Here is a 21480-nt window from a genome sequence, read left to right on the forward strand (position 1 = left end):
CTGGACACGTGCGGGCCCCTATGCAGTCGCATTGTCTGCATATATGGTAGTTTCGCCACTGCCTCTGGCCCATAACAGCTATGCATGAAGCAGCCATAACTAACTAACTAACTTACATCCTTGGAGTGCAACGTTAAGGGTACGTTTCTGAAGTTATGCAACTGCATATGTGTGATATGTGTTTCAAATCAATATCGTCATCAAATTTGGACTTTTTTCTCAACATTTCGACTTTTTTCTCGAAATTGTACTTCAACATTACTCTCGAGATTTCGACTTTTTTCTCAACATTTCGACTTTTTTCTCGACATTTCAACTTTTTCTTCCTCCTCTAAAATATTATTTTTATTTTTCTCCTGCCTGGCTCTAATACTCTTCCATAGAAACCATTTAGCTAGAAGAATCACTTGTCTTTTATTAAAGGGTGACTGCAATCTTGCATCACATACATGTGTGGATTTACCTCAACGATTTTTCTCCACTCGGTGCCTTTCAGTTATTTCTTGTAAAGATGGTAAAATCATTAGAGGAGCAGGAGAAGTTCTGCCAACCTTCAGCTCCCATGTGGGAGAAGAAAGGCTTTCTTTAGCTGAAAGCAGAACTTACCTCAACATAAGTAAAAGCAGCAGTCTGCTGCTTTCATTAGGAAAGTGACACAAATAACATTGAGCTGGTCTGGGAACGGTGGGAGACGTGTCTGCACCATTAGCACCAGGAAACAAGCTCATTGTTGTAAAAATAAAGAATGCCCTTAAAAACTTCTGCCTTTTATTTGAAAGATATAAAATTACAACATCAATTATATTCTTAAATGTTACGAGCGGCAGGTTTTTTTCTTTCACAACTGGTGACATTTGCATTAAAGCATCTCGTAGAGTAAAAAGTGAAGCAGGTTTTACTCTGGTGCCCCCATGTGGCAATTCTTTTAACTTCATCCACATGTACGTGCACAGAATATTAGTTACTGTAATGATCATTCTGTCTTTGGTAGAAATAGAGAGACCACCCCCCAAACCCCAGTTTAGTTTCAATGTAAGTGATTCCAGACCAAATCCACACAGCTCTGCCTGAAAAACAAATAGCTTCCAAACTGGAGTTCTGTAAATGCGTGGCGTATGAAGTGGGCGTCTTCAAAGGTTTTGGTCTTTTTCAAAGTCCCTTTTTTTGCCTGCAGTGACTCAGTAAGTGAAGCCACCGCATGAGCACAACTTCAGAGGGGATTTATACACAAAAAGAGGAAAAAAGCTCAGATTTCTCACAACGGACTTCCATAATGAATGACAATAATGAGAACTAGAGACTCTTTCACTCGTGTTAGAACCACAGAATACTGGAGAATAAGGTAATAAAGTACTATTTAGGTGTATTTCAGTTAAAGTATCAATTAAGTATATGTGCAATATGGAAAAATAGTAACATTTTAATTTGAAATGATTTTGAAAACTACTCATTTATTCAACAAAAGTATAAGATGTAATATTTGCCTGTGGGAAAGGTGAATACATTTCATAGGAAGTAACGCCTCCTTGTGGGCATTTTCCATGAAAGCCACAGCTATCTAACAGTGACATGGACATTTTTACCACCCAAAAAACCTGTTAGACTAGAGCACCAGTGTTGAATCCCTGTCCTTTTAGATGTTTCCCTGCTGAGCTCAACGCACCGGATTTGCATGAATGGATCATCATCAGCTTGTGATGGAGGTCTGCACAAATCTGTTAGTGACGCAGTCATCCGTGTCAGGTTTGTTGAAGCAGAGAAACATCTCAAACGTGGAGGACAGCAGACCTCCGGGACAGGCATTGGACTAAAGCCATCGACTAGTAGAAGATGGCCATCGTCATTTCCTGTCAGGCGTCGTGTGGTTAGGGTGTAATACTCCTCACGGCCACTAGGTACGGCCCCCAAGACAGCTTTAAAAACACCAGCTTCTCACTGTAAATACTGAGTCCGGAAAGTTAAACCACAGAATCCGGCACTGATTTATCACTCGCTGAGGAAGCAAAGTAACCCCAAACCACAACACTTCCACCATAATGTTTGAGATCTGATATGAGGTTCTTTTCCTGGAAAGATATCTTTGGTCTGTTGTTAGTCAAGTCAAGTGTCGAATTAGAAAAATGTCTTGAAAAAAAAAACCCTTCACTCCATGGTAAAGACACAGATGTGTCTAATAACACTGTCCCACAAGAAGTGGACTTTGTTGTGTCTAAGATCAGGAGATGGAACATGAACTTTCTTGTGGTAATGCTGACCCCATGTGGTCAGGGCTGGTATTACTACTTAGTGTGGCTTTAAAGGGGACCTATTATGAAAAACACGTTTTCTCTTGCTTTAACATATATAAAGTGGTCTCCCCTCAGCCGGCCAACTCAGAGAAGGAGGAAAGCAACCAAATTCTGCAGTGTCTGTACAGCCGCCCGGATGAGCCGTCCAGTGTGATGTGACTTCTACGAGCCTGCAGATTCTGTCCAGTGTGATGTGGTTTCTACGAGCCAATAAGATTCTGCTCCCGTCGTTACGTAACCAAAATGCGATTTACATAGGTTGGCCTCCGATGCGTGAAACCACGCCCACAACTAACTCCGCCGGCCGGAGCTTCCGCCATTTTTTCGTAGCGGCGTATCGCGTCATTCAGGCAGCCAATCAGCACAGTTCCTCATTATCATAGCCCCGCCCACTCAGAATACCGCATAGATAATGAGGTTAGAGACTGGGATGATAAAGACATGGTTTAGAGGCTGATTTTCTAATTTATTTAGCAAAAACAATCAAAAGCTTGTTTTTAAGACATTCAAGGCCTGTTTAAAATAGGTATTAGATGCCATAATAGGTCCCCTTTAAAATTTTCAATACCAATATCACTGAAAAAGTCTGCAATTTTGCAGTTTTTGACTGCAGGGTTATGTGTCTGCTGTATAAAGGCCCATACATCCATATTACTGAGATTATCTTCACAACCAAAGTAGGATGGATGATTAACTTCTCCCTCGTCTCCTTCCAGGCTGCTCCAAGGTGACATGCATCAGTCTTACCCAGGAGGCCTCGCTGCAGCTCTCCCCCATGCACGGCCAGCAGATCTCCATCCACTACCTGGACATGACCGACTGCTTTTCACTTGAGGACGAGGGTTTGCGAACTATCGCCTCCCACTGCCCTCGCCTCACCCACCTGTACCTGCGCCGCTGCACCAGACTGACGGACGAGGCCCTGCGCCACCTGGCCCTCCACTGCCCGTCCATAAAGGAGCTGAGCCTCAGCGACTGCCGCCTGGTCGGGGACTTCGGCCTGCGCGAGGTGGCCCGGCTGGAGGGCTGCCTGCGCTACCTGAGCGTGGCCCACTGCACCCGCATCACGGACGTGGGCATCCGCTACGTGGCCCGCTACTGCCCCAGGCTGCGCTACCTGAACGCCAGGGGCTGCGAGGGGCTCACGGACCACGGCCTGAACCACTTGGCCAGGAGCTGCCCCAAACTCAAGTCCCTGGACGTGGGGAAGTGCCCGCTGGTGTCGGACAGCGGGCTGGAGCAGCTGGCCATGTACTGCCAGGGCCTGCGGCGGGTCAGCCTCCGGGCCTGCGAGAGCGTGACGGGCAGGGGACTCAAGGCTCTGGCGGCCAACTGCTGCGAGCTGCAGCTGCTCAACGTGCAGGACTGCGAGGTGTCGCCGGAGGCCCTGCGCTTCGTCAGGCGCCACTGCCGGCGCTGCGTCATCGAGCACACGAACCCGGCTTTTTACTGAGACCCGAGTCCCCGGACCGCTCCTCCGACAAGTGGATGTTGTAATAGTCCTGCTACGATGTCGGCAGACGTGTCAGAATAGGTTGAAAACTGGTGTGCAATACTGGCTAGATTTTGACTTTTTGAATCCACTCGGTGTAGGGTTGCCAACTCCCTGAGAAATAAATAAGGGACACCTCATCAACCCGGTTGCCTTCACCCTTCCTGGCGTGGGGAATTTTTTAAGCCCCTTTTTTGTGAGTGAAACGAGTGAAACTATTTGACTCGAACCTGAATTGAATTAGATGCATATTTTTGAATGCCATGAACCCATGGAAAACAAATCCAGCAATTCACTTTAATACAAAATAACAAAATGAACTGAATAAAATAAGCATCTTTCTTAAACAGAAACCTGTCCTGCTTATCTTAAAACAATAGAAAGAAAGCAGAACATCCATTCCGTAATAGTGCACATTTTTAGTGCAATAACAAGTGAAAGTGAAAACAGAAAGTCTGTAGAAAACTTGTAAACATATTTTTGCCTCAAAAGGCCATGACTGGAGGCTACAGTTGTAGTAAAACAGAAAAAAATAACGTATGAACTCAACAGCTCAATCCCATTTTCCATTGACTATTTTTTGACTCTCACAGTAATACGGGACAAAGTGCGTCCCTTTTCAGCTCAATACGTGACGCATACTTTAGTTTATAAATACGGGACGATTCCGTTTTTCAAGGGCCGGTTGGCAACCCTAACTCGGTGTAAGTAAATGCTGTCCTTAAAAAAAAAACAACAAAAAAAAACTCAACAGAATGTATTTAACATATTTATCTGTAAAAAGGCAGACAAGTACAGTATTTCAGTATGTTACCTTTTCCTCCGGCATCATAATTAACTTTTTTTAAACGTGCTACAACACTGAGCACTGGGTACAGTTGTCTTAGCATTTAAAAGCCCTGTAATATATATTTTATTATAAAAGTCATCATCACCTTAAGGCCTTGAAACATAATCACTATGATGCATTATTCCAACTATTTATAAACAGTATTGTCAGACTAAATCACTGAGAATGTAGCATCAAAGCAGGTCTGGAGAATGACAACGTAGTTAGCCGTTTCACTTACTTGGTGTTGTGTGCATGGGCACTTTATGCAGCTGTACTGACAATCACTTCAACTGAGCTCCAACGCTCATATTTCACATTACATCTGTGTTTATTAAGATTACTATTACCTAAGAGGAATGTTACTGCCAATAGAAACAACATGTAATGGGATCATTGTTGGAAATAAAGAGAAACACATTGCTGCTATAACTGTGCCAATAAATTTCTTCTAAAATCTGCATGTTTATGAGTCATAAAGTCAGTGGGACTATCTCGGAATTCCATTTATGGATTAATACAAGCTGGTTTCCAAAAAGGTTGGATTTCTGTGTGGAGCGCAAATTAAAAACAGGATGATGTGATTAGAAAAAATCATTTAAAGCCGACGTTTAATTGAAAATGTTGAGTCACAGAAATCGTCTTTTTTTCCTTTGGAAAATATGTGCTCATGTTGAATTTGGTGCCAGCAGCGCATTTTTAAGAAGTGAGACCGGGGGCACGCTTGCTGCGCTGCAGTCGCTCTTCTTTCCCTTCAACAACACCCTCATCATTGTTTGGACGCCGAGGAAAACAACAACTGTTGTTATTAGCCTGATTTGTTTGTTTGTTTTTTATTTATTTACTCTATGAGATTTCTACTTTTCAGAAGATGGCAGTTCTAGAGTACAGGCAGGTCCAGCTAGTCTGCACCCTGCAGAGAAGTACGTCCACCTTAGAAGTCAAGATAACACACACACACACACACACACACACACACACAAACACACACACACACACACACACACACACACACACACACACACACACACACACACACACACACACACACACACACACACACACACACACACACACACACACACACACACACTAGATTCAATAAGGAAAAAAATGTATTGTTACTTATTTTCCTTTTCTTTTCTGAACGAATATGTGTATCTTTGTATAGATTGCCATTATTTACTACTTTGCATGTTCAGAGGATTCTGATGATAGATATTTATTATTATATTCTAGATTACTTATTTAATTAATTCATTACCCCCTTCTCTTACTTTATTTATCAGTTATTAATTAAATATTATTATTATGAGTATTATTATTATATGTATATATTTGTATAATCTGATCCTACCCATACATAGCCCACCCTATATTTATTTACTTATTTTTTTATTTTCACCATTCGAAAAAAAAAAAAAAAAAGAAGTCAAGGAAAGAAAGCCGGGCTTTTTATCAGCACGTAGCTGGTACAGCAACAACACATGCTCTTGGACTGTTTTCAGGTATGTTCCCTCATACTATAATATATGTAAAAGATATATTTATTACAATCCATTTGTTTTCTGTTAGACTTTTATTATTGCTCGTCTGTTGCAGTTCTGGCTGTCCACCACCAGAGGTCAGTGCAGTGCTGCACTTTATCAGCTCCTCATCAGTCTGAATCATTGTCATTCATCCTTTCAGTTTCCAAACCTGCTTGATTACAATAATCCGCTCTGAAGTTACTAACTCGATGACTCACTGTTGCCGTTCTTGAGATGAGAACACACGCCCAGAACCTGGATTTTCTCGGCTCAGTTCTTAGTGGTTTGTAACAGAAGAGGCAGCGTGAGTCACAGTTACCGAGGTATCTGTCGGTGGTATCTGCCTTTCTGAGTAAGGTGGACATTTTTCTTTCATCTGTTTCCCTTTTAAATATTTTCTCACAAATTTTTCTACGTGGGTCCTGTCCCCTCCGGTGGGGTTGTTCCACCGAGAGCCTCCAACTCTAGAAACTCACCCACTTTAACAACAGTATACTGATGTAATAATCTAATGAGAAGCACTTTTAAAAGAACAGCCACAAGAAATGTATCCATGAATCTAAGAAAAAGGTTATTTACATGTTTTCTTTTGGCTGATACTAGTATCAAATGAGCAAATCTGACACTTTAGTTTAGTTAGCGTATATTATATACAATATTCTACGTAGTTTATCTCTTCAAACATTTTTTTAGAACTCAGATATGCAAAAACTGAAGATAGCAGATTTGATGGAAGTGCCATGTGAAGCATCATGTGAATATTCATGAATTTTTATTTATACATTATTATTATTATTATTTTCCCACAACACAAAGAGTGTACAAACTAAACAATGTATAGACTTACAATTTGAGTCTAGTGAATCAGTGATAAATGTGTTGTTTCCATCTCACACGAGAGACACAGCTGCCATTCCTGCATGTCTGAAACTGGACAAACATGCCCAACTACTCATGACATTATTACTGTAAAATAAATAGAAAAGTCCCTTATAATCACTTAAACAAACATAAATATATTGTACAAAGAGAATCTACGAGCAGGCGGCTCAGGGAATATCCAGCACGCTGACGTCCTGAGTGATGAGGTTCGCTGTCCTCCTGTCCTGAGAGGTTAAACATCTTTGAGGTAATATAGTGTAGGCAGTGCTTGGAGACACAGCATGGCTTCAGTGTCTGAAGATCATCAAATCAGGCCATCATGCTGCTGCTTCAATCCTGCTTCATGTTGCAGGTGATGAAAAACAGAAATATCCCTTTGTGCAGCCTGTTTCAGTAAATTGACTAGTGTTCTTGGCAGTGCAGCAGTTTAAGTCTCTTCAAGGACCTGAAGCTGCAGCAGATGGTTCTCCCAGATGTTCTGCATGAAAAACTAGTATAATCTCTTACATTGAAGACTTCCAATAAAGTGCATTGCAGTATTTAAGCCTAAACACTCGGGGGGGCATCCGGCTTCACTGTTGCTGCCGAGGGCTTAGCGTCTCTGTCGTTGGATGTGTTGGTGGTTTGGACCTTTGGCTTGATTTGTGCAGGAACAGCGTTGCACGGGTTGATTCCAAGTCACCTAGAAGAGCAATTATACAGTTTAAAAATCGGTCCCACCAAAGGCTGGAAACTGCTAGCACAAAAATCTTTGAAGTACCTCCGACTTGAGGACACGGAGCTCGTTGTGGACCTTTCTGAACCTCTTTTCCAGTTCCAGATACCTCTCGTGCAGCTTCTCCCTGTCCTTGCGCTCTTTCAAAAAGTCTTCCTTGTAGACGTCAGCCTAAACAAGAGTCACAATAAAACAGAGCATAAGTGGGGCTGCAGATAGGGGCAAATACTTTACAGTATTTTAACAGTAGTCTGCACCGACCGTAAAAGCATTCTGACGTCAATAAAATTGTGTTTAACTATAGTGATGTTTTAAAGCCAGCTAATAATGATAAAATAAGGAAAATATGAGAAAAATTGAAAGAGAAAAGTTTTTTTAGAACAACAAAAGTCCTGTTTTAAGAGAAAAAACTAAAATAATAAAAATGTAATTTTTATAAGGTAAAAAGTATAATATTACAAAAAAATCTACTGTTAAAAAAGTCTAAATATTATGAGAAACACTAATTTTGCAAGAAAAAAATTATCATAATCGAGAGAAAGGTTATTTTTCATGACAAACCCTATCATAGTAGAAAGAGAAAAAAGAAAAAGGAATTAGAAAAAATTGGAGAATACAGTTTACATTTGTGCAAGCAAACAAAATATTCAGAGTTAAAAAAAAAAAAAAAAAGATTTATATAGTTTTATATTCAGCATCAAAAGCCATGTTTAAGTTTGTGCTTAATTCACTTTTTGCTATTTTGGACAACAACCATAGAACATTTTTGTGGATGTTTGGCAACCAAACTCACCTGATGTTTCCAGATGTGTTGTAGTGTTTCACTGTTCGTCCCGTGAGGCTGAGTGGGAAGGAGAGCCTCCTCCAACGCCTGCACAAACACACACACCCTGCCGTTAGGACCAGACTGAGTGAAGAGTGTGTATGTGGTGTGTGTTTGCAGCAGCAGCAGTCTCACCTTGTTCAGTCTCTGGATCTCCTCGTGCTGGTGCTGCCCCCTGCGGGTCAGGCTGCTGTTCTGCAGCCGCAGCGCTTTTGCTTCCCTCTCTGCTGTGGGGAACTCGCCGTTGACCTCCCCTTCTCCTCCAGTCTGTGAAGAATTTCCAAAGAGGAAACCGTGAGCTGTGAAGTCAGATGATTGAATCTGTGGAAATGCCTGAAAATGCCATATTTACCCATGTGTCTGTCTTGACTCGTAGTTTTTTACAGAGCGTGACGTCCTTCTGCTGCTCGTCACTTGTCTCCTCTTCAGACTGATCATGCTGCTCTAATGCCTTTAAAAGCTGGACCTATGCATTAGGTAGAAAAATAATTATTACATAAATACTACAACATAATACAGTAAGGGATGATCTGACAAATACGAGTGTCTTACCTTCTCTTTGTAATACTGCACCATGGTTCTGTACTCTTTTGCCCATTTTTTATTAATAGAAAGAAGCTGAGTAAGACAGAAAGAATACAAATGTGAGTACTAAAACAAGGTGTTTTGTTTTGATAAAGTTCAGTTCTGAAATGTGCCTCTCACCTCTTTCCTCTGCTCCTCCATCATAAGAATCTGTGTTTTCAGACTGACATCACTGCTCTGAGAAAACTCCTCCAACTAAGCCACACAAAAGAGAAAATGAGGAAGCGTTATTATGGGGCGTTCAAGACATCCATAAGCAGCCGAGCGCCTCTGACTCCATGTACAGTTATGCAACGTGACCGCATTTGCGGACTTCCTTTTACACATTTTTGGAAGTTTTGCAGCCGTCTGCTGTGGCAACATGAAGAATTTTAGTTATGTCTTTGCGGTAAGCGATTCGTAAGACTAAAAAAAACGTAACCTCATCTGTTAATATCACCAACCTGAGTGTTTTCCCGCAGGACATCGGGATGAAACTCTGCAGCCGTGAGACGCTGGTCTGCAGCTGAGCCGACTGGTAAGCAAACCTCATACCTGAAAAACAGACAGTTTGAGCGGGAAATCCATGACAAACCCATCTGATTATTCAGCCCAGGATGGGCAGTGTGCGATGGGATGCACCTCACCTGTCTGTGTGAGCCTGTGATGGACGAAATCTGTGGGTTTGACTGGCATCTCTGAACTCCAGCTTCTTCACAGGCGGCCTGTCCATTGTGTTTCTATGATGGTTCTGTCAAAATACAGAGGACTTACATGACAATGTCCATCCATAAAGATCAGCATCCTCAGTCTTTCCACTCATTTCACCAGAGCATGATGATTGGCTGCTTATTCTTGTGTGTTTGTTGGACCAGCAGGGTGTTTATATGTATTGTTGTATTGTCGACTCTGTTTTTTCTGTTTGTCTTCCTCTTTTTGAATGTCAATAGCTGTTTGGCAACTAATTTTCCCCAGAGGGGACAATAAAGGTTTCAATCAATCAATCAATCAATCAATCAATCAATAAGTTACATGAATATAGGTCATTGGCATCTGTGATGCTCTTAAACTAGCCTACATTAGGGGTTTAAATACGTCAAGCTGTTTTTTTTCTTCATTTGCGTCGCCAAAAGCTGACAAGTGATACTCAAAAAATAGCATATTAAATGATGAATACTGTTCCCACATTTTTTTACCTTAGTTATTGATAATAATAGGATTCAATAAACATTATTAAAATACAATTTTAAATCTAAAAAATACCCCTAAACAGAAAAAAATGTAATAATTTTAGCAGTAACATTTGAATACAATTTTTACTTATTGATATTTTAGAATATTTATTACTCATTAATACAATGAATAAGGTAAAAGAATGTAAGAAAAATAACCGACATGAAAAATAAAATTAAATAAAGACAAAATAACATATAATAAACAATATTAATAAAATAAACGATTAAATGACGTATGACGTATGTATGACGTATGATGTATGACGTACATACATGGGTTGATAATAATTTTGATAAGCCCTGATATGATCCATGTAGAGATAGCTGCTGTAAAAGGTTCAGTTTCCTTAAAGTTGCTCAACATGACAGTTCATTCAAACCCACACAAGATGTAAAGGATCCCAGCTCCATCTTACACACATAAACACCCACAGGGTACCTGCTCTACTTTACCTTTGTGTGTTTCAAAAGGTAAAATGAATTACAAAATATTCAAAAGCAAAAAATAATCCATGACCCTTGGTTTTCCCTTCGTATTCACGAAGATACTAAAAGACATATCAGGAAAACCTGTTTTAGGTATCTGTGATATATTATAAATGCCATTTAACTGCTCAAAAGTGTAGAAAATGTGTTTATTTTAAAGAAACTGAGACTTTAACCAATTACTGACCATGTAAATACTTGTAAAAGCGCAGGAGTCAACATTAAAGCCCGGCAGACTCACCCTACTGTCTCTGTGACTTCACTTGTGCTTCAGCGGCGCTGCTTTGAAACTCTGACGGCTGCCGGGGATTTTATAAGAGGAAACCCTGTCACGTGATTCACCCGTCATCCAATCAGCGGGCGGGGTTCCCTCCGTGGGCTTGTGCGCTCCCACGAGCTCCGCTGACCGACTTTTTTCTTTTTTTTTTATTGTCGCAGGAAAGGAAAGTACAGGCGGTTGATCAACAGCGCGTGCGGTAATCAATGATGTGTTTACAGTACGAATCGATGACTAAGAGACAAATCTGACGGCACACTGAAAAAAAAGAAGAAAAACCAGAAAACAAAATGATAAATGTCCAGTCTGTGACGTCAAGCTGTTTTGTTTCTTCATTTGTGTCGCCAAAAGCTGACAAGTGATACTCAAAAAATAGCATATTAAATTATGAATACTGTTCCCACATTTTTTTAACTTAGTTATTGAAAATAATAGGATTCAATAAACATTATTAAAATACAATTTTAAATCTAAAAAATACCCCTAAACAGAAAAAAATGTAATGATTTTAGCAGTAACATTTGAATACAATTTTTACTTATTGATATTTTAGAATATTTATTACTCATTAATAAAATGAATAAGGTAAAAAAAATGTAAGAAAAATAACCGACATGAAAAATAAAATTAAATAAAGACAAAATAACATATAATTAACAATATTAATAAAATAAACGATTAAAATAACAGAAAATAACTGAGAAAATAAAAAACTGAAAATGAATAAAAAGTACTTAAATACTTAAATATAGACCATATATGTAAATGGAGTCTGAGTGCAGATTTTATACATTTTTATATTATACATTTTATATATTGGAAAATCATCGTAAAAACACTTTAGTGTAGGAGATACAACTGTAACCCTCAAGTTCATCATGTAAAGTGCATCATTTTTTATTTTTTTTTTTACAGTGGGCTACCTGCAGTTACATCCTGTGTGTGAACGTATCGGTACATCGAGCACTTTTGACTTCCAGGATGGTTTAACTGAATTTGGGTGGTTATGCAACGTTTGAGAGCCACTAATATTGAAATGAAACTGTCTAAACAAAATCTGTAACTCATGGCCTGCAGGTTATGGGAAAATCACACATGGGGCAGGCTTATCTTATTTCACAATCTTTGAACACAGTCTGTTCTCAAAGGTGTTGAGTCAGATCTGTCTTGTTTCAGGGAAGAAAGAGAGGGGGAAATACGCCACGGCTCCTCCTCCAGTAACTCGCACTCTTCTGCAGGGGGCACGACCTACGGCCGCTCTTTCCTGTCTCTAAAGGAACCCTCGATACAACATCATTCATGGATAATCCAAATTTTGTGTTTCCTAACACGGACTGCCCTTTTCATTCATCTTAGGGAGACAAGTTTACTGAAGGATCCACCTTAAGTTGCAGAATGCACTTCCTGAAACAGACTCAGACAGAGAAATGTAAATTCCCCCGTCGACACTGTATTAAAACTCACATCCAAATAATTTTTATGTCTTCTCTCTCTCTCTCTCTCTCTCTCTCTCTCTCTCTCTCTCTCTCTCTCTCTCTCTCTCTCTCTCTCTCTCTCTCTCTCTCTCTCTCTCTCTCTCTCTGTAGATTGTTTAGCTGAAGTGGGATCTTCCATTTCATTCATCATCATTTTATCCGATGATGTTTCAGAGGGGCTCCGAGGGATGTCCAACTTCACCCAGAGACAGTAGTTTCTGTTAACACCCCCACAAGTCTCATCTGTTTTTAAAATTATTACTTCAAAAAGGCAAAAACAAAAATAATCCCCACAATTCAGTTTGTACTGTAGGTAATAAATTGTGTTGCTAACATGGGAAGCAACAGGTTTGATTGACGGAGAGTAAATATTTGAGAGTTTTGAATTACAGTAAATGTCTGTTTTCCCATCCAAGTCCAGCAAAATATAGTTTTTTTTATGGAATCAAAACTACATGGGAAAACCAGCTTAGTAACAATCAGTCACTTTAAGGCATTTTAAGTCCAAAACTGATGGTATTGGACGTAACATTAACATATTTTTATATTTCTAACTTTGATTGAATATAAGGTGTGCGTGTTCCAGTTGGCTTTTCAGGCCTGTTTGTTTCGCCCCTTTACACGGATAGTCTGGTCAGTTATTTTACAGTCTATGCAAATAAAGAATATATTATATGCGTTGAGCATAAGAGCAACAGTAACTTTAACTGACATTACTAGTAAAATATATCCATTTACCTGGTTTGGAGATAACAAGTAATAAGACAAAATACATAGAAGGAAATACTAAGTGGACTAATCATATTTGTTCTATCATCGGTTTAACATTGAGGTAAGAATCACGCACAAGCTGAGAACCGTAACCTACTGCACTTATGTCACAAGTCCTAAGTGTTTGTTCACATGTCCAAGGCCAGTTTGAGGTCACTGAAGCTAATGTTAATAATATTTGGTCTCAATTAGTGATAGAAAACAGCAGACGGTTGCTAGCTAAAACACTTTCTGTCGTCACCTTAAAGGCAGCGCTCTGAATTGCGGAGCGTGTCCAACAAAAGTTCATCTTCTAGACTTCAGCCGACGTCAGTTTAACCAAATTTACCTCCCTTTGCTAGCAATGTAGCTATTGTTTGAAAGTTTGCTAACTGTCCAGGCGTTGATGCTAACCTTTTTGAACGATCTAAAGCACACCTAGGAGTTTTTGTATATTTGAATATTAAGTCATCTCTTGTGACAACACCACATCTCTTTACCGCTAAATGACACATCTGCAACATTGAAAGTAGAGCTACAGACAGCATCATGACAGAGTTGACCAGGAGACCCAAGAAAGTAAAGGAAGACAACTTGTGTGTGACTAAACAAGCGTCATAAAAGTGACTTAACTTCCACAACTATTGGTGTCAGCCACTTAGCTAGACAATAACAAAAGTTAATTCATATCATTTAAAGTTTTCGGTTTACAAAAGGCTTCACGAGAAGTCTTTTTGCATTTCAAATGTTCGCAGGGACTTCTCGGCTGGTGACGTCCCTGTCAGCAGGCCACGGTGTTTCTGTGAAGCCAAGCAAACCAAAAATCTAAAGAAACAGCAACTGAGACTTTAAACATGTGCAACTAGTTACATTTCCACACAGGGTGTGCACTACGGAGCTAGCGCTTAGCGCTGCAGTGGACGTCATGGCAGACACAGATCAAAGTGGCTAACCTGCCCTGATGTGTTTTGAGGTGTCAGTTAAAATTAGATGGGATAAATCCAGAATTTTTAATACTTGAACCGCAGACCTTTCGTTTAGAGACTTTATTATTTTGTGTATGAAGTTGCCTACGTGGCCTTTATTGCGTTTGTCATCTGGGGTCACTGTGCACACCTGCGCATGGTTGCTTTTGATGAAGGGTTTTCCTGCAGAAATGAGATCACAGTGGGAGGAAAAAAAGTACTAAATACTCTTCATGAGTCTCAAGTCATGAGTCTGAGCTGACTCTCAACTCTTTTGAGGAAGAGTCTGGTCTCTGAAGAGTGACTCAAGTCTGAGTCGGACACTGGAGTCCCCATCACTGGCATCATTTCACAGCTGTTCGAGAAACTTATATCATATAATCCATGGATTCATGGACACCACACACATCTGACCCTTTTGTTATATGCACAAAGACATGCAAGTAGAAAACAGTCTCACAGCATAAAATGCCACAAAAGAGTGTTTACCACATCAAAAAAGGGTTCTGACTTTTATGGTGTTAAACTCTTCTCGTACGTGGTTTGAGTTAGAAAAGGCATAAACAGATCGTCTCATAATAGCCCACTTTTATTACCGTATTTTCCAACCCCTTCTAGCTGAAAAGTCCCGCCTCAGTTGTAAAAGAGAAACCGAAACAAAAGCGTTGCAACTCATCACCCAATCAAGCGAAGAAAGTATGTTTTTGATTTGCGGTACTCTTTGAGATGGCCTATTTTAAGACTGAGCCATATCCAGCTATTGTAGTCCCTGCTGACATAACCTAACCGTCTTGGTTGTGAAATCTAACTCTAAAATTAACCCTCAGTGAAAGTGAAAGTAAACTGAGCTGGCTGAAAGAAAAACTTTGAATGGTGTCTGGGAGAACAACTGTGCATGTAGACCTGTCTCCTGAATCCAATGAGCATGAATTTTGTATTAAATGTCCTCCAACAGTCCTTTCATGAATATCTAACAAAATGTGGTGACGATGTGTCCCACACGGTCATTTTGCACCCAAAGGACATGAAAAAAACCCCCAGCAAAAATCAAATGTATGGAGGAGAGTTGATAGATTCATCTCAGTGATGTTTTTGTGTTCTGCTGTCAGGGTTGGTAAATTTCCACCACCAAACATTTCTAGATTCCTAATGTGGTAGTTTTCACCTCGTAAAACAGGTAATAACCTCTTTCATGACAGAATGTTGATGGGCTTATACTTTTGTTTTCGGTTGTGTCCACATAAAGTCAGGGAGAAGCCCGTGTCCCTGGTCCCTGGACTTGAGAGTTAAGAGTGGGTTCCTAGAACAATGGCTCCACAAACCTCCGGTTGTGGACCTCTAACAAACCTCTAATGTCCGTTTTGGAAAGGTGGTTTGGTTCATTTGGTTAGTGTTACAGCTGGAAGTAATGATATGACTCTTTGCTGCAGATATGTGTCATTCTCAGCCAGCGTTTATAGCCGGGCTCTATATGGTTGAAACGTGGGCTGGAAATATGCGTCCCATTTTTGCCTGTCCTCAGGTTCCCTGCTGGTGTTCGGCCATATGGACTCTGAGCAGGATCTACGGGATTTTTGGGTGGGGTGCAAATTAGTCTAGACGGATTTCAGAAAAAAGGCCTTTTATAAGAAGTAAGGAGCATTTATGGGTACAAGTCGGGAACCGGCCTACCTTACATATTTCAAGGGTGCTGAGTCCAAAAAAACCGGTACCCGAGTGAAATTTTGAGTTTTTGACCTTCTAATTTGCATATTAAAATGACCGCCAAATTGCCCATCTTGCACAGTTATTGGACCATTTCCCTCCTATTTTTTTTTGTAAGTAGGCAATCAAGATGAGGAAATTAAGTTTCTAGATCTATAGTCAAGGGTCAAACAAGGATATAGTGGAGGCTCAGTGCTTTTTTTATGTATATATATATGCAAAATACCAACTTTTAAGGTGAAATTAAGCATTATTTGTGTCATTTTTTAAGGCCGACATAAATATTAAATAAAAGTTACTCTGAAATTTTCCCTGTTGATATGACATATGATGTACACCATATTATATGATAACAAAGCAAAAAAATCCATTGCAAGTTGTCTGGGATTTCATGTTTTTTTTTTTGTTTTTTTTTTGCAAATTAAGCATTTGTTCTCTAAATTCTAAGACGGGAAAAACCCAGGTGAATAGGGGAAAATATTCAAAAAGAGACCACCATGAAACGTACCAAGTTAAATATTTAGATCAGTACATAGCATGGTCAGTCCCATCGCTGAGGACCTTTTGCCTGAGGTGACAGCAAAGAGGATCGTAACAGTTTCACACGCTTTGGTAAGTTTCCTGTTTTTTGATTTTTTTAGACAAATGTCTAAAAAAATTTCCTTAGTTATTGATTGAGCTTGTTAACCCTTTTTATCCAAAATGATACTTTTTCAACCATGGCATAAATGGTTAATTTTCAAATGTGGGGCCAAATGAAACTATCTGCCCACTTGTGTGTATGGGACCAACGTCCTTTTCAAATCACTCTGAACCCAAAAGACCCACTTTTAAACTAGATGGGGCCCATGTGGACATGCCGGCTGGGTGGAGACAATTAGACTTCAGGAGTCATGGTTCAATACACACACACACACACACACACACACACACACACACACACACACACACACACACACACACACACACACACACACACACACACACACACACACACACACACACACACACACACACACACACACACACACACACACACACACACACACACACACACACACACACACACACACACACACACACACACACACACACACACACACACACACACACACACACACACACAGGAAGAACAAAGCAACTTCACAGCAAAAAACAAGGTTTCATGTCAGATATTGATGACAAACGTTCTCTTTTAACTCTGAGCAAAGAGGATGTACATATTCTTAAAGGCGTGTCATTTTTAGTAACAGTTTCTTCTCTAACCCTCCCTAACCCTCTCGTGGGAAATCAGCAGTCAGCACAGGATACAGACTGTGTTTCACCACTTTGAAAACATATTGCAACATGGACCTGCACAGAAAACATAAATTGGAACTAATTGTTGTTCAAAATGTTCCCAAATATCTCAAAGTTTAGCTCTGAAATGCAGCGATATGTACTCATACCTATATTTAAAAAACCCACAATACTCACACAAACTTGTGTATCGCAACCGATTTCAAGAAATTATTTGTATGAATATTTCTTTAAAAAAAAAAGTTAACCAAAGTAATTTTTCCTACGCTAGTAATATCCTACCAATACCTATGTAGAGGCAGTTTTCTCGTGCATGTTGCATCCTGGATATCAAAGTCAAATCCAGAGAAACCAGAATTATTCCATGTATTGAAGAGGAGAATAAATGGGTTGGCTGATGAAGGGAGTTTTTCTCAAACAACAACAAACAATAAAATTCTGGTAAAACTTTCATCAAACACACCGTTCAGTCAACTGTTTCTGGGTGAAATGGCTACTAGGTCAGGAGGTGAAATGAATAAATTATACTATTGGCCTGTGTAATCTTGGCCAAACATCAAACATAAAAATGGATAAAGTTGTTTGGGATTTTTTTTCCGTGTGAACATGTTCACTGTTTTCAGAAATAAAAGCTGTTTCTCATAAACTTCTCTTTTTCTTCTTAAAAAAAGGACTGAATAACTCACGCAAAGCATTAAACCGTTTTATTTTCTATTCATTTTTGATTTCCACCAACCCATTCTAGTGCACCGAAACCCAAAATATGCATCAAATGACAGTGTTGTAAACCCAATAAATATTCTTCTTCCTTGTCAAAATTCTAGTTTCTTGGTTTCCAAGGTGACAACCCCCACTCACAGTATAACACATCTCCATACTAAGAACTTTTCATTCACTATTCATTCCTTTTCCATGTTATTCTGATTCGAGCGGGTTGTCGACTTGCTACTGATTCTTTTGCAATCAAAAATATTCCCAAATTTAAAGTTTTAAATCTTAAAAATATGTGGTGTTTCGGAGCCTTTGGTTGTCGATGGTCAGTTGCCTGATCGATCACCAGGCCTGTCACATTTTGAAGTGACCTAAAGGACAAGGCCGAACGCATACTGCCCATCTCCTCGGGCCTGGATAAATATGGAGTTTTGTGCCACGTAAAAGTCCTATGCCATCAATACCCAGGACGTGACGATCCTCTGTGGCGACCCATAAGGAAGAGAAGCATTAAAAGGAAGTTGCCTGTGCTCTGTACTTGACTGAGCGAGTTTTTAATTTATCACAGCAAATAGAGGTTTCTGGATCCATTCCCTGGAACAAAGTCAGCCGCAAATCCACACCCTGAACAGTGGAAGTTCATGTAAAGTTATATTTGTGCTGTAGTTGCTGCTGTTGTTTTAGAATCAGAATTAGAATCAGAAAAAGCTTTATTGCCAGGTCAGACATAAATCAGACGAGAGAACTTGACTCCGGTTTACACCGATGGCACCATTTATACAGACGCCATTTAAGCAGCCCAAAAGAAAAGACTGGGGAAAATTCAAGAAACTTTTGTTCTTTTTTCTTACAGTGAGCAGGATAAGAGTAATATTTACCGCAGTAAGTCTTAATATTTTCCTGAGGAAGTCTGAAAAGGCTCTGATGAATGGCAAATCATACAGGGAAGTCCACTTTTTGTCGTCTCCACGGGATCCCATCAGAAGTGGTTTGATGAGTAACAAGTGGAACATGAACTGACCCTGGCTGTTAGATCAACTATTTCTGGAGCGTGGAGAGTATTGCGTTTCTGTGGCAACCATGATAACAATGAACTCATCACTCTGACACACAGAATTCTATAAAAGTTCCTATATTTAATAGAGGTAGTAAAATATTTACAAGGCACCATATCACGCCGTCCTGTGTTTTCTGACTTATCTGCGGCGTTATAATGATTAATTTGACTCTTAAAGGTTCAAAAGATTAACCGTATCCAGGATCTAGTTGAGCCTGTTCACCGATTGCTCATGAAACAGGACGTTCAACTTGCTGCAGCTGCCTGGGTGTGAGACGTTTGTGACGGCGCTGCCTTTGTCTTGTGTAAGAGGGTGGACTTTCCTTAATTAGATCATAGTCTCAAAGCAATTTAACAAATGAGTCTGAAGACACTTAAAGGAATATTCTGGAGTTAACACAACCCTGGGTCTACTGAAGAGCGTAAACTTTTATTAAGGAGCAAAATGAGCAGTTTTCCATTTAGACTGGAATGTACATTTGCTGCAAAATGACCTTTCATGTTGACCGAATTGCTATTTGCCTACGATGGGATGAATGTGTAGAAAAAGGGCCGTCTGTACGGGAATCTCAGGCTGTTCGCTGCTATGTTGCCTCACATTGACCTCAAGGAGTCAGATCTGTGCAAAATACTTGTAATACTAAGACATTAACAGTAGTTTGACCTCATTGGTAATTGACTTATACCGACTTATGACAACATAGCAGCACATTCCTGTACAAACAGTCCCCTTTATCCACTTATCCACTCACAATATCACTAAAACAGGAAAACATTTTTGAGTCTTGTCAGATGCTTTAAATATTTATTCACACATTGCCAGCTAACATCAACAGCTATACGGCTGCAAACACATGTTAGGTTCTAACTTCAAACTGTTTCAGTTCACATTGTTTTGGTCTCCAACGAAGGTTTACAGTCCTTACTAACTAATAATAGAGCTAATGTTGTTTTACCCAGAATCTTCCTTAAAATGAGTTAAAACTATCAGACCAACGCTAACTGATCTCTGCCTGTGAAACAAATTATTCTGTTTTCCAGAAAAGTCTCTCCTTGAACTTTTCCTTCCCTGTTATGAAATAACTGAAATAATTGACCTGTTTTGAGGTTATGGATGCAGAGCTACTCTAGAGTTACTACAATAAGATGGCTGGAAATTAGCATAGGTTAACAAATGATTGAATATGTCACACAGAAACACCTTTTCAGCTTGAAACTCAGGGAATATCCTCACATTTTTGCATAACCGCCCAACAAAATATTCTAGTTTGTTTATGCCTGAGGGGAGACACTGTGTGTGGGCGGGATGATGACAGTAAGTGGGCTGGGTAATGGCTCAAAGGCGGGGTCTGGAGGAAAATAAATTGTCCCTAACTTCAGGTGAACAATAGATAAATGTCTAAGTGTCAGAAAATTACTTTGCAGGTTTCGGTGTTGCCACGTCAGCACTTTTTCATTGTCTTAAAAGCTCAGCAAAGTGATTATTAGTGTTGTCATATGAGTGGCAGCAGCCGTGACTCAAAACACGATCATGTTTACCGACATTACAGTACTTGTCGCATTATCCCATGATGTGGTTTTCAGAGGGGCCTTCTTCATGCAGCACCTGTGCACTGAGAGCCCCGCGCGGCTCTTCCCAGCACCGGCTCATTTACGGTACGTGTGACACAGCAGCAAGTCACAGAAAAGGAAAGAGGAGGTTCAGCTTTGCTCGATGAGCCTCCTCCTTCCTGCCGCAACAGTCCCACACTGCTGAAACTATACGCTCTGTGTGATCCTGTCCGTGGCGCCGCACACAGTAGATAAGCCTCTTTGTGGCCTACACCTACACATTCAAACCACAGAGCAGGTCGGATATTTTGTTAGAAACACTTTCTATTCTGCTAAGACCCGTCAATTTGCATACGTCGAAGTCAGTAACTTTTGGTGGGAGGCTGCAGTTTCATATGAATCAAAAAAGAAAGTAAATGTGGTATTCAGGTGAGAAAATGGAAAGATTTACCAATATATGTTTAATGTTCATCACAATCAGGGATAACTTTTCACGTTTTGTTTTGTTTCGATGTGATTTAGAAACAGTGGCTGCTACTTGTGATGATAAAATAAACTTTTATATCATATATGTTCAGATTATCTGTTTGTACAAAGGCCAATTTCCTCAAATCAACCGTGTTTGACCACCTGAAAAAACACCCTGTAAGTCTGAACAAAGTCCCTGCTAGTGAGATTATTTAATAAATAAATAGAGCACAGAAGATGTAATCATTAAAATTGGAATAAAAGAAACTGCATATTATAATTTCTTGTAAAAGTTAGTACGCTCTCATCTAATCATGGTGAGTCTTAGTGTGAGGAGAAGTCAAACTCTTTGTGGCTTTAATATTTGGATTATTTAGGCA

At 39.8% G+C, this 21480-nt stretch overlaps 2 protein-coding genes across 2 annotated transcripts in view; one reads left to right on the forward strand and one right to left on the reverse strand.

Moving 5' to 3' along the window:
- Window positions 1-3981, forward strand: part of si:dkey-192l18.9 (F-box/LRR-repeat protein 7) — a 39852-nt gene extending 35871 nt beyond the window's left edge. Inside the window, exon 4 of the mRNA XM_061713412.1 lies at window positions 3005-3981. Coding sequence (XP_061569396.1) covers window positions 3005-3741 — 737 coding nt within the window. The 3' untranslated portion in view covers window positions 3742-3981. The remainder of the gene's footprint in view (window positions 1-3004) is intronic.
- Window positions 3982-6908: 2927 nt separating this feature from the next.
- Window positions 6909-11121, reverse strand: LOC133423287 (TNFAIP3-interacting protein 1-like). The gene is made up of 10 exons (XM_061713465.1): window positions 11085-11121; window positions 9770-9873; window positions 9587-9677; window positions 9264-9338; window positions 9111-9176; window positions 8911-9024; window positions 8694-8825; window positions 8529-8606; window positions 7781-7906; window positions 6909-7702 (listed from the first exon to the last, which is right to left on the reverse strand). Exons 2-10 carry the CDS (start codon window positions 9853-9855, stop codon window positions 7613-7615), a joined length of 858 nt encoding a protein of 285 aa, XP_061569449.1. The 5' UTR covers window positions 9856-9873; window positions 11085-11121; the 3' UTR covers window positions 6909-7612.
- Window positions 11122-21480: the final 10359 nt, after the last annotated feature.

This window comes from Cololabis saira, chromosome 22 (assembly GCF_033807715.1).
Source record: "Cololabis saira isolate AMF1-May2022 chromosome 22, fColSai1.1, whole genome shotgun sequence".
In the NCBI taxonomy this organism is placed as follows: domain Eukaryota; kingdom Metazoa; phylum Chordata; class Actinopteri; order Beloniformes; family Belonidae; genus Cololabis; species Cololabis saira.